Below are 14777 nucleotides of genomic sequence, written 5' to 3' on the forward strand. Positions count from 1 at the left end.
TAATGCATCAAAAGATTTCAGTGATGAGAGGAACTTTCGTATCCTCAAATGTGAAACAACTTACCATTTTTGCATCCTCAAAGTTAAGTTGGTTTTGTTGTATTAAGATAAGAGTGCATTATAAATATCTAATGTAAAGTCAGTTTTTACAAAGCTGTGTTGTATGTTAGGATTTATGTTAAATGAGGATTTTGTGCCCTGTAAGGTAATGTTTGATTTACTTGAAATATTGATTTTGATCACAGAATGAAGGTGTAACTAATTATTAGTAACACCTTCATTATGTGATCAAAATCAATATTTCATATCCTCATTATATTGAATGAAATTTTATATATGTATCATCAAGCTTAAAGTATAATGTATTGTAAATTTGCCATATGCTAAAATATTGTGATAAACAGTAGTTTTATTGAGTCCCAGCATTTTCTTTATGGGATCTTTAAGGAAGGGGAAATAGTTGTAATGTGTACCAGTAGTTTATGAGTTGGGAGACAATCTTTAAGGGAGGTGAAATCAGTTCTCAAATTTATAATAAATCTTCTATCCCTCTCCTCAATATAGTAGTTTATTACACTCTTAAATTTTTCAAGAATACCTTTATAATAGCATAAATTGTAGATATCCTGTTTTTTTCAATGTAATCAAACATAATATAACTTTGTGTAACATTCATTATAAACAACTCAAATTCTTCTTGAAGATAGTGTGACATAACTTATATTTAAAGTAGCACATATTTCTGTTTGATTTCACAATGTTCTTCTTTATTTATATCGATATAATAGTATAGATTTGTGTCTTTTTAACAATTATTCTCTTTCTATCTTTCTCTCTCTCTCTTTTGAAGTAAAAAAAAAACAAAGATAATTATTTTCAATTAAAAAATTAAACAGAATGGCACACTATATCATTACCCATAATAAGTTCCTTATTATAAGGTATTCCAGGTTTGTTAAATATCAGTCATTTCTCAATTAAAATTTGATACTTTATGAAGAACCATGATATATCAGTAGATCTGATTTTAATTATCTTATTCTGACCGTAATAAAATGCAATGGGAAAATCCAATTTAGATGTTTTCTTCCTGTACATTTTGTATACTGTACACTGAAACATGTACATTTTGTACACTGTACACTGAAACATGTACATTTTGTATACTGTACACTGAAACATGTACATTTTATACACTGTACACTGAAACATGTACATTTTGTACACTGTACACTGAAACATGTACATTTGTACACTGAAACATGTACATTTGTACACTGAAACATGTACATTTTGTACAATGTACACTGAAACATGTGCATTTTTAGAGTGTACACTGAAACATATGTACATTTGCACAGACTGACCAGGCTGTACACTGATTACTGCTCCATGTTGAAAAAAAACAAATATTGTGTCCTGTAAACTAACAACAAACACTTCTAAACAAAGTAGGGTAAAGGTTAAAAAACTTCAGTTCAAATTGACATGTACTGAAACACTGGGTGATGGCAATTAATTTATATATCATGTGATAATTGAAGTCTGTATATCACATGTTAACTCTAAGTCAAACCTCTTTGGTCATTACATAAGTAATTTCAGAAACTCATACAATGTATATGACAATAATGATGAAATAAGAAAATATTCAGTTATTATAAGTCACCACAACTATTTACAGTAGACATTGTACATTCACACAATATCTTCATGCCTAATGAGTAAGCATCCTAAAAAAAACTGCAACACAGTGAGTGTTTGTGAATTTTCATCACATTGTTGTGATTTTTTTTTCATTTGAATAATTTTAAGGAATTTAGTTAAGCTTTTTTTATTGCTATAACTAATGTTGTGTACATTTTAAGTTTTTGCCATTCCATTTTAGTAATATAATGTTTTTAATAAAGCATAAGTTTTTGAGAGATAAAAACAACAAAAGATTTTATAAAGAATGAATAAGATAGACAAACCTTCTATGTTTTCGTTTCAGTCATCAACATCTAGTAGTGCTCACCCACCTGATAAAGGTAACCTTATTCTTTATAAAAGTAAATCTGGCTTTATCATGCTTTCTGTTCTCTAACCTCTGTAGGTTGGATACACGCTGGCATCTTTGGGTTTTTCATGTGAGAAAGCTATTAAACTAGCTTATGGAACGTCAGTGGTTCTACTCAGGTTATCCGCATTTGCCTAAAATAATGTACAGAGGAGCAACTCTCAGGTCTTCCTCAGCCAGTAAAGCTGGAAAGTCACCATATGACCTATATTGTATTGGTGCAACGTTAAACCCAATAAAAAAAATGTATGCTTTCTATTGGTTGATGAATACTAGTGATATTATAAACTGTAAAAGTTTACAAAACTAGGCTATTTATAGATGAATGTAACATATTCAATGAAAAAAGTAATATGTAATGTTACCCTAGTGCAGTAATGAGCTAATTCCAGTTAAATAACTCATTACTGCACTCAGGTGATGATATAAATATCATATTTAATGTTTAGCCCTTTAACTTGAAGGAAACTAAAGTGATAAGGCTTTGCCAGGTTCTGTACTGTATGTATTTTGATATTAATTTTCTTCTAATTGACAGTTTCTAATTCAAAGCAGGGCAAATCCATTTACCCAAACTACAGTAGATAAAGGGTAGCATGATAAAATTTTATTCAACTTTAAAAAATCTACACTCATTCAATGTACTTAATTTCAGTGACATGCATAATCTGGGAGAGGAATGAGTGTAAGAAAGTAGAGCTTACAGCCCTTGACATCGGCTGGGCTATCATTGAAACTGTTGACAAGATACCAGAAAGCTCAGATTATATTTTCATTGGATTTACATTTTCACTCTTAATGGCTGCCACACCATTGCTGTTTGAAGCATTTCACTCAAAGGATTTGCCAGCACTGTTGACGTGGGATATTTTGTCAGTCATTTGGGAATGGAGCGGCCATAACACATGGAGGTGAGAGCAAGATGTTATATGTGGCTTAATGTTTAGAAAAATTGTTTTACTAATTTTAGGTCTTATCAATACATGGGTCATCTTTGGCCTAGTGATTATGGTTGACTTCAAACCACTTGCCCCTGACCAACCGCTGTGGGTTCAAATCCTCGCAAGGGACTTGTATTCTTTCATGTGAGGAGGCTATCCAGCTGACTTATGGAACTCAGTATTTTTTACAATATTTCAGGTCACGGTTGATTCACACCAATGCTGCCTTACAGAGGTTTTGTCTCAGTGCAATATTATTCTTCATGCTCTCTGTTGCTGATAGGACTTTTAAACAGGTTTGCTCATCTAGTATTTTAGTTACATTATGAATTCAGTGATATACACAGTTAAACGGGAAAGCTTTCAGACCAAGCCTTTATTCTGGTTTAGAGGCATATCCTGAATAGTACGATTAACAATAGCACTCTTTGAGATTTTTAGTGTGTTTTAGCAGCACTGCTTCCAGTGTAGCAAAATCCCTGAGCAGATATTTGCTTTTAAGTGATTAAAATGAATTATCATCTATCTTTACAGTGAAGTCAACTTTTTACTCCTTTTTTAGCTCACCTGTCACAAAGTGACAGGGTGAGCTTTTGTGATTGCTTTTCGTCCGGCGTCCGTCCGTCCGTCGTCCATCCGTAAACTTTTACTTTAAATGACATCTCCTCATAAACCACTAAGCCAATTTCATCCAAACTTCACAGGAATGTTTCTTTGGTGGTCACCTTTAAAAATTGTTCAAAGAATTTAATTCCATGCAGAACTCTGGTTGCCATGGCAACCGAAAGAAAAAACTTTAAATATCTTCTTTTAAAAAACCATAAGAGCTAGAGCTTAGATATTTGGCATGAAACATCTTCTAGTGAGTGTCTACCAAGTTTGTTCAAATAAAAGCCCTGGGGTCAAAATTGGCCCCGCCCCAGGGGGTCATTGATTTTCCCTATATGCATATAGTAAACACTTAAAAAATCTTCTTTTAAAGAACCCAAAGAGCTAGAGCTAAGATATTTAGCATGAAACATGTTATAATGAGTGTCTACCAAGTTTGTTCAAATAAAAGCCCTGGGGTCAAAATTGGCCCCGCCCCGGGGGGTTATTGATTTTCCCTATATGCATATAGTAAAAACTTAAAAAATCTTCTTTTAAAGAACTCAAAGAGCTATGGCTAAGATATTGAGCATCAAACATGTTCTAATAGGTGTCTACCAAGTTGGTTCAAATAAAAGCCCTGGGGTCAAAATTGGCCCCGCCCCAGGGGGTCATTGATTTTCCCTATATGCATATAGTAAAAACTTAAAAAATCTTCTTTTAAAGAACCCAAAGAGTTAGAGCTAAGATATTTAGCATGAAACATGTTCTAATAAGTGTCTACCAAGTTTGTTCAAATAAAAGCCCTGGGGTCAAAATTGGCCCTGCCCCGGGGGGTCATTGATTTTCCCAATATGCATATAGTAAAAACTTAAAAAATCTTCTTTTAAAGATCTCAAAGAGCTATGGCTAAGATATTTAGCATCAAACATGTTCTAATAGGTGTCTTACCAAGTTTGTTCAAATAAAAGCCCTGGGGTCAAAATTCGCACCGCCCCGGGGGTCATTGATTTTCCTTATATGTGTATAGCAAAAACTTAAAAAAATCTTCTTTGAAAAAACCCAAATAGCTAGAGTTAAGATATTAAGCATGAAACATCTTTTAGTGAGTGTCTACAAAGTTTGTTCAAATAAAAGACCTGGGGTCAAAATTGGCCCCGCCCCGAGGGTCATTGATTTTCCTTATATGTGTATAGCAAAAACTTAAAATCTTCTTTGAAAAAACACAAATAGCTAGAGTTTAGATATTAAGCATGAAACATTTACTAGTTAGTGTCTACAATGTTTGTTCAAATAAAAGCCCTGGGGTCAAAACTGGCCCGGCCCCAGGGGTGTCATTGTTTTTAACTATATGTGTATAGTAAAAACTTTAAAAAAATCTTCTTTTAAAAAGCCCAATGAGCTAGAGCTTAGATGTTTAGCATGAAACATCTTCTTATGGGTGTCTACCAAGTTTGTGCAAATAAAAGCCCTTGGGTTAAAATTGGCCCTGCAACGTTGGGGGGGTGGGGGATGGGGGGGGGCCTATATACAGGTGAGCGACCTCAGGGCCATCATGGCCCTCTTGTTTGAACTCTTAGTTTTTGAATAACAATACAGGTGAGCAGTAAGTTGAGTAACACATTTTGAATAAAAGCGGTCTTGTCATGATTTTGAATAACAATACAGGTGAGCAGTAACACATTTTGAATAAAAGGGTCTTGTCATTGTAATTCTTAACTTTTCTCAAGAGAATTATTTTAATTATTGTCTACAGTCTTGTACTAAAGGTAAAAACATTTATTTAAATGGTCTTTAAGTTAGTCCTAAAGTTGGTTTTATGTCCTAGGACTTAGAATACACTTAAGACTATGAAAGGCAAGTCCAGAATTTTTGGATTTTTTTTTTACTTTTTCAACTTTTAATCATGTGTTAACTTTAACTATTGGTAATCTCTAATTAAGCAAAGCACCAATCAAGTTTTATGTAGAATATTTAATGTATAAATGCCATATATAGATATTTTGTTATTTGTAGAGGTTACTGTATGCGAAGCATTTCTGTTACCTGACATCATCAAGAAGAGCTAGAAAATTTGACTTGCCTCACCTGAGACTGAACAAAGTCAGAAACATTAGAACATGGCTGTCTCTCAGATCTTACCTCAAGGTAAATAATTGAGCCGTGTCATGACAAAACCAACGTAATGCGTTTGCGACCAGCATGGATCGAGACCAGCCTGCGCATCCACGCAGTCTGATCAGGATCCATGCTGTTCGCTAGCAGTTCTTTACTTGTTATAGGGTCTGTAAGCGAACAGCATGGATCCTGATCAGACTGCGCGGATGCGCAGACTGGTCTGGATCCATGCTGGTCGCAAACCCATTACGTTGGTTTTGTCATGACGCGGCTCATATACATAGTTTTATCTATACACTGTTCACATTGTTACATTAATTTCAATTACTGAATTATAGACGATAATATACATCGGAGGTGTCTGGCCCTTCAGGGTTGGTCAAATATTCATTTTCAAGCCAATTATCTCACTCTGATTCTGAATTACATAGAATTACATTCAAGTTGTTTTTTTAATCCATCTAGTCAATGAAATGTACAAAAGGTGCCTTGACTAATTGAACCAATGGAAGAAAACATCAAATAGTCATTATCAGTCATTCATAGACTAGATGTGTAGAATATTTACATTTTTAATTTTTCATAAAAAATAAAAATAAATGAGAGGTCATCATTTAAACAAGCTTAAGAATCATGTAAAGAAGATCATATAAGACTATATTATAATTGAGTTTTTATTTTTTTGCAGAAACGAGGCCCACAGAGATCTGTAGATGTGATCGTATCATCAGCTTTCCTTATGACATTAAGTATGCTGATTTTAATGTGTTTACAGGTATGACCTTGCACAAAATTATTTTAAATTATTGAATAACCCCCATCCCCCCCCCCTTAAAAAAAAAATATTGAAATAATTTAAAAAACAACAACATATGCTTATTTCAAAGTATGTTAGTTATTATAACTGTTTAATATTAAGATGAATCACTCAAAGTACTGCTTTGAAATTGATATGACAGCTTTTGAAGAGCTTAACCTAATGTATTAGTTGTAAAGGAAATAGGTAAGTGACTGACTGATGTTGCCACAAACATGGCAACTGTGGATTTTTCCCATCTTATCCTAGGGTGCAAACTAATTTTTACCATTGCATCTTCATGGTAGACTCCCATTCAAAATTGTGTGATCAAAGCATAAAGCCTATTATCAATATATTTACCAAGTTATATCTGTAAAATTTTGGTTTTACCCTTAGATAAGATTGGAAAAACCCACTTTTGCCGCATTCTTGCGTGTCTATTGACATGATATCTTTATTTAAGAGCTTGTCACCTTTAAAGTGAGAACACAGATAATTATATATTGTAAAATGACTCCAGTGATTTTATATATAGTTTACACAACTCTCAACTTTCAGCTTGACCATTAGAGGGAGCTATTGTAATGACCCGGCTGCCTTTGTCACCATCCTTCTTTGGTTAAGTTTTTGTGTGCAAGATGGTATCTCTAAAACTACTGAAAGGAATGGGTTGAAACTTCACACACTTGTTCTATGTGATTATCTAACATGATGGGCATAGGTCCCATAACTCTCAGAGTTCCCTTTTCACAGTGTTTGGCCCTTTTCTCGTTGTTAAGCACTGAGAATAGTTAAGTGCACTGTCTTACAGACAGCTCTTGTTCAAGATAATATTAACAAAAGAAAGTACATGTACGTATTATGTATAAAAAGTAGCATTTTTGAAATTACAGTTGCTAAGAGATGCGGAAACTTACCTGAACTATCTAGTAAACTGGGAGCTGTTGTTATGGTGTATGGCTCTTGGAGTTTATCTGTTACGGTTCATGACCCTGGGGTTGAGGATCAACAAGAAGTACCGGAATTTATCGGTGTTGATCACAGAACAGATCAACCTGTATCTACAGATGGAGCAGAAACCACATAAAAAAGAAGAACTCATGGTGGCCAATAATGTCCTCAAGTTGGCTGAAAGTCTCTTAAAGGTAAATTGTTGGCATGTCAGAATAAATAAAATTCATAAACTGCCTTGAATTCGTGAAATGAATTTACCCTGCTTTAATTTGGAATAGTTCATTTGAATTTAAAGGGATTTCATTAACAAAATACAAACATTGAGTCTGATCAAGACAGCACAGATATTATTGGTAAAGACTAATGACTTTCAGTTCAGACAGGTTCAGGGTTTTAAGATACTGTGTAAGGAAGAAGTTTCAAAGATGTAAAGCCATTTTGTTTAAGTGTATTGCAAAATCATTGCATGAATTATTCATGTGGTGTAATTTTTTGTGGTTTTCCTTAATAGGTCAATCCACAAAGATTCAGACGAAATTTTATTTCTTCTGCTATTATTACATTCTTTGCATTTTACTTTCTTACTCAAAAAATTTAATGTCCACAGTTTAAAGAAAATTCACAGTATTTGTATATATGATGTATTTTTTGTGTGATTGTCCTATATATTACTTGAAATAAGTTAATGTTTTGCACTTACGACTGTATAAATAAAAAAGAAAAATTGATTATGTGTAAGACCTAACACTCTTTACATAAACTTTAGTTGTAAACTTTTGATATTACAAATCTTGAAGCGTATTTATCATAATATACACAGGTAACTGCTATATGAATTTTGTAAAGTTCCCTTTGCCCGATGTTGGTCTTAAGATTTTTGTTGTTTTATTTTCTTTTCAGGAATTGGAGAGTCCTTTTAAGATCTCTGGTATATCAGCAAATCCATTGATATTGAATGTCACGAAGGTGGTGGTTCTATCAGCATTTTCTGCTGTGCTCACTGAACTTCTCGGCTTCAAGCTCAAGTTGTACAAAATTAAGCTCAGAGCTTAGATTTCATTATTGTAACATTGTGTTTAATAACTAGCTCAGAGCTTTAAAACAGACTTGTTTCTTTAATTTTATAGCTGCAACCATTCCAGTTATAAAAATGATATTTGTTAGAATGTAAACCAGTCTATGACTGATTTTGATAGACTGAATCTGATTGGTTGTTTTTGAATCATTGTTTTAAAATCAACCAATGGTTAGTCTGTTTATGAACCCTGTTAGTGATGAATTGTGTAACTTCTTGCCAACATATATAACATATACTTTACTTATTTGACATTTATGAAAGAAAAGATCTTAATCTTTTCGATTTATATGTTTCCATGAAACATTTTGAGAATTAATAAAAAATTTATTATGCTTAATTTCAAAAATATTGGAAAGTTAAGCAGATTTTTTTTATTGTTTTAGGAGGAAGGGGGTGCAATTTTTATTTGTGATGAAACATTGACATAATTGCAGGGATAATTTGTTAACCATTCATCTGCTGGTGTTGTAAGATTACTTTGGTGACATGAACAGGACAAATAATGTTGATAATGTAAATGAATTATAAAGTTACCATTATATTTTAATAATATTATGAATGATTGTTAGTTTTTGAAATCATTTTTTAGCTTGTCTTTTTCTTTACTGGGGAAAAGGTTGAGCTAGTGTGATTTCTGGGTCTTTTTTGTCGTCGTGCAAATGCTTTAATGTAGTTTATTACTCAAACAATTTTAAAGGTATCAGTATGAAACTTTCATGCTTGCTTATCATGACAAGGCACAGTAGTTTGACAAGGGGAATCATTCTGAAAGCTACATTTTAGAGTTATGCCCCTTTTTAACTTAGAATTTTTAACAGATGAGTGTTAACACTACATGCCGTGCTATTGTTTGTCCAATAGGATTGCAGTATTTCAATTTAATTGTAACTCATTTACTTGCTAAATCAGTTAACTGTTAATTAATGTAGTAAATCAACTGTTTTTAAAAATAATTTCAAATGCTAAATTGGCTAGTGTTCATTAGTAAACATTTACCATATTATATAAGTTTAATGGCTGTGCCATTCTTGACCAATTAAATTTTGGTAAATGCTAAGTAATGAACACTAACCTATATTTAATGGTGTAAGAAATTATGAGAAAGGGAGATAATTTGATATATATATATATATCTCCTAATATGAAATATTGAAGTTAATGTGATTAAGAAGAGTAAAGTCATCAAATGACTGTATTGATTTTCTTACACTGGTCTGTATGTACATTGTATATAATACTACATGTTTGTATGCCTAGCACTTATAATTAGAGTGTTTAGATATATTATAGGCTATATAGCTGAAATGAAAATATTTTTATTTAGATTTAAAAATGTTAAAAATATGTTGTTTTTTTCCATAATTTTTAGGTTGATTCTTGAAAGAGTTGTAAATAGAATATCTCTGCTGTTTAACACACATGAAAACTTTTGGTAAACAGAATAAAATGTTCTGGAACAAAATATTATCTTTCTATTTTTAGTTAGATTTTAACCGTTTACCAATGATTTAATGCCCGCACCATTCCCTCAAAAGGAAGTATACCAACATATTTCTCTTTCGACATTTTGAAATTATACTTTGAAACAAAAATTGTGTAAATCTCTAGACAGCTGAGATATATAGCTTTATACACTTTAATAAGATATGTCTATATTAGGTTTTATTTTTCAACTTGCCTGTAATGTCACTGCATTTATTTGTAATTATTTTATTAACATAGTATGAATAGTAAGTTACTATCAATTTAGATCTTAACCATCTGTATAGTCTTCACAATTTGAAATCATTAGTTATTCTTAGTAGTTTTATGTACATTATAAAATGTGCCCTTGTTTTAGTGTACTAGTTTGAGTGATATTGAGATAAATCATGTTGTTTCTTTTGATATTTTAGAGTATAATATGTTCTCATTTAGATTAATTTGTAAGATCTCATTTATATTTATTTACAGTTGTGAATAACATGAAATCCCCACAGGATTTACTGCATTTGTTTGTTTTAAAACATATTAAAAAATCTAAATTTTAGATCTGAGTTGCGCCATTTTTTGGTGTGTTCAATACAATACAAATTTGCATTTAATACACTGAAGACTGAAAACATCAATTTTTGTTCTGATAAATTAGCTGTGTTAAGTTTAATTCATTCTTTAGACAGGATTCGAATTATTCAAAGTATATATCATTTATTTGTTGCTGTGTTTTTAGCTAGACTATTCGAATATGGAGAGCTATTGCAGTCGCCCCGGTGTCCGCGTTGGTGTCTGCGTTGTTTAAAGTTTTTTTGTAAAGTCAAATATCTCAATTATTGCTTGAGATATTCAATTAAAACTTACAATACTTATTTATAGTAACAATGTACATCAGATTGACAAGTTGGATAACTCTGCCTGCAATATTTACAGAATTATGCCCCTTTGAAACTTCTTTCATGTGCGGAAACTAGCCAGCCAAGTTACGGAAGGTTGGTGGTTCTACCCAAGTGTTTGCTAGTGCTTGAAATAATGCATGAAGGGGCTGCTGGGGTCCTTGTCTACAAGTAAAGCATTTTACAGTGATATTGTTAACAGCTCTAGAAGTGTTAATGACCACAGAAACTCCACAGAAATATATTTGTCTATGACTTGAATTTGTGAATACAAGGTATATACATATAGACTTAACTCCCTCAACATAGTGGGATCAATCTGTGCAAAAAATAATTTTCTGCATAATATGTAGTGAAAAGTTCCTAGTAGCATTTTATTTATTTTGTGAGATATGTACCATTTCAGTTTTAAGTTTTAGTGCAATTTATGTATGCCAGTAATGTTGCTATTAAAATATTTGTTTAAAATATTTTAACTTGCCTAAATATGTAGATTTAAACATGAATGAAATTGTTTGATTTTGTTGATAGAATTATGCTTTGTTTTGCTGACGTTATTGTTTTTTATTGAGGTTTGCTTTTTTTGTATTTTAGATTTATTAGTTTGCTTAGCACAAAGAAAAGCATGTTAAATGTTTTTCCTCTACAAATATTGATTGAGTTAGTCCACTTCTTGTAGTTGTAAATATGTATTTTATTGAACTATGACAATGTCAGCCGACTTAGCTCAATAGGGAGAATATCGGTTAAGTTATCCAGTGGTTGCTGGTTTGATCCTTGGACGTGGCGTAATTATCCATGACAATAGATCTCAGACATTGAGTGTAATGGTCATTTGCCTTTTCAAGGCTGATTGAGAAATTATGTAGGTTTATTTGTCGGTCACTCGCAGAGATAATGGTAACAACTGTTTAATCCTGGAAAGCTGGTATGGTGAATCATCTGCCAAGATATGACCAAACATACATGCTTAAATTGGTAGAAAAACCAAAATAAACCAAATAAGTAAAATACCAAGATACCATTCCACTAAAGGTGGTAGAACATAATTTTTCACCGAATACAAGTTATGTTTATTCCTTAAACTGTTAGCAGGCGGAGGGCTGAGTGGTTAAGGTCGTTTACTTCAAACCACTTGCGTCTGGTCACTTCAGGTTTGAATCCCAACAGGAACTTTAGAGGAAGCTATCCAACTCTTTCATGCCTGAAATAATTTACGGAAGGGCACCCGGGGTCTTCCTCCACTGTTTGAGCTAGAAAGTTGCCATATGAACTATACTGTGTAGGTTTGACATAAAACTAAACAAGGAATAAACTGCTGGCACTGAAAGTGCTTAGTCTAAGCCTCAGGAAACAGACAAAAGCGCTCCCCGACAAAAACCCTCCCATCCAAAAATGACAAAGCGGACAAAAGATTTTTTTACGGGAGGGCTTTTGTCTGCCCTGTCATTTTTCACAGGAGGGCTTTTGTCTGCCCTGTCAGTTGCACAGGAGGGATTTTGTCTATCTTGTCATTTTTGGACAGGAGAGCTTTTGTCTGGGAGGGCTTTTGTCCTATACTCCTTTTCCTCCAGTATAAAACCAGGCCAGTCTGAATATCCATCTAACCAAGGCACTAGACTGTTGGTAGCTCAAGTTGTATTTTCACATTGAATTCTTTCCTAATGCATTACATAAATTTAGCAATTTTGATTAAAGGACTATTGAAGCATAAGCTACTTTTGACAGTTAATTTGATAGATGAATATTATGTGCTATCACCCAGTGAGGGTTTTCATATTTGATGTTTTACACAAAATATAATTATTCCTGTAAAGATGATTATCAAAATAACCATGGATTATCATCTAGTAGTGTTAATTTTCATTTCAAATTTTTCTGAAAAACACATTTTGTAAGTTCATGTACTGAAAATGATCATTTCACCTACATATTGTTATAAACAGCCTATTTTGATACACACATGAGGGTAAATTAGATATATCAATTCATACTTAGGCTTTGTAGAGGGAAACTTGATTATGTTATAGGAGATACAAATTATATTACAGGGTAATATGATAGTCTTGTTTGTAATGCATATATAGATGAATATTTAACAAGCAATTAATGTAAGGTAGAATATAACACAAATGTATTTTGTGAAGTTTTTATTGTAGGAGTGTTTTAACTATTTGGGTTTTGTTTAAGCTACAATATTGATATTCAATCCTTTTTCTTGATGTAATAATTATTCTTGCTTAAAAAAAGCACATACAGTTATACATTAACAGAGAGAAAAAACATGCATGAACAGAAAATTACATGCGAGCACACACCGCTGTTGCACATATATTAATATTCACAACTCAGGGTGCCATGTAAAAGTAACTTACTGCAGTGACGATCCATATAAATTCATTTTCAAAACATTACTGTCAAATAACATCATACCAACACGTGAAAACCATGACAAATGTGTTTCTTTATACTAAAAAAACAGATAAAAGAATGAGAAAAAAACGCATTGGACATAAACTTTTATGCAAGAAATAGAGGATATTTGTTTAGTTCAGTGTAAGATCAGAATATATTTTACCGAGTGAGCACCAAAAGTTATATTTCACGAGTGGCGCAACCTAAAGCCCGAGCTGTTTCAAACAGTAAAATTACCAGTTTTATATCACTGATATATTTCTATAAACCACCGAAAAGCATGTAATAATAACCTTTATGCGCCTCGATTTGTACATTAACATCTGCAGTAGTCAGTCCTCAGACTTTTTCAATCCTTTGCCTGGCAGGCTCGGGCTTTAGGTAAATGTTGTTGTAAATGTACCAACAAAGGTGAATCAACCTCTCTTTTATATAAGAAACATAAATAAAAGGATATGTAGATATGATGAACTGTACACTGAATTATTGACGGTGATGATTTTAAATCTTGATTAATAGTGACATGATCACTGATGATATTGATTTTTTAAGATATTGATTAATTTACTGATGTCTGATTAGTTTTCTTAAAAAGGAAAATGGGTTTATTAACCCATTACTTCATATACACGCCTTTTAACGCCTTTTTCACCCCCCCCCCCTTTTTGTTGTCTCAAATGATGAAAAAATGCCTTATTTAGGCCCCAAACACTTGTTTTTGTTTGAGAAATGTTGTTAAAAAAAGTGACCTCTTTTTCGGCGCGGCCCCCCAACCAAAAGATACATCAGGGGGTTGCCAGAAGGGGGATGTGCCCCCTTCTGTTTGGGGGGTTTGAAGGGGGGCGGAGTCCCCCTCATCGCCAAGAAAAATTTTGGACTTGGGAGAGGCTGTAAATGACCCCAGATTGATCATAAGGTAACGTGTAACCAACGCTGAAAAGCATTTGACTCTATCTCAATCCATTGAGAAAGTGCAGCACTTTGAAATCAATTTTGATGGAAAAAATCAACGCAAAATAGTGATTTTTGGCAATTTTGAGATGTCCCCTCGTTGCCATGGTAACAGAAAATTTAAGCCTGAGCATGTTGTTGCAAGTGCAATGGTCCAGTCAACATTTGTGCCAAGTTTGATTAGTGTTGAAGCAGTTTTTATAGTATTATAGCAATTTGAACTTGTAACGGGAGACTTTTCAATGAAAACAGCCATTTTTCACAAAATGCTCATGAAGTAATGGGTTAAAGTAGAGCAATTCTCTGATTAGATTTTCAAAAAAGATATATAACCGCCTCTGTGGTCGAGGGGTTAGAGTCGATAACTTCTAATTCAGTCACCTCTCTGGCATTGGTTCGATGCCCGGGAGATGCTTTGGTAGTTTAGCGCGGAGGAAGATAGTCTAGTACTGGTGTAACTCTTCAGGAACGATGGTAAGGAAACTACCCGCCTATATGACTGAAA

At 33.0% G+C, this 14777-nt stretch overlaps 1 protein-coding gene across 1 annotated transcript in view; it reads left to right on the forward strand.

The window, feature by feature from the left end:
- LOC132745440 (protein PHTF1-like) overlaps positions 1 to 13352 on the forward strand; it is a 34822-nt gene extending 21470 nt beyond the window's left edge. Inside the window, exons 11-17 of the mRNA XM_060734356.1 lie at positions 1954 to 2030; positions 2715 to 2970; positions 3200 to 3296; positions 5605 to 5736; positions 6395 to 6481; positions 7399 to 7650; positions 8360 to 13352. Coding sequence (XP_060590339.1) covers positions 1954 to 2030; positions 2715 to 2970; positions 3200 to 3296; positions 5605 to 5736; positions 6395 to 6481; positions 7399 to 7650; positions 8360 to 8512 — 1054 coding nt within the window. The 3' untranslated portion in view covers positions 8513 to 13352. The remainder of the gene's footprint in view (positions 1 to 1953; positions 2031 to 2714; positions 2971 to 3199; positions 3297 to 5604; positions 5737 to 6394; positions 6482 to 7398; positions 7651 to 8359) is intronic.
- Positions 13353 to 14777: the final 1425 nt, after the last annotated feature.

Source organism: Ruditapes philippinarum, unplaced genomic scaffold (assembly GCF_026571515.1).
Source record: "Ruditapes philippinarum isolate M1 unplaced genomic scaffold, ASM2657151v2 ctg2043_1_1_1_1, whole genome shotgun sequence".
In the NCBI taxonomy this organism is placed as follows: domain Eukaryota; kingdom Metazoa; phylum Mollusca; class Bivalvia; order Venerida; family Veneridae; genus Ruditapes; species Ruditapes philippinarum.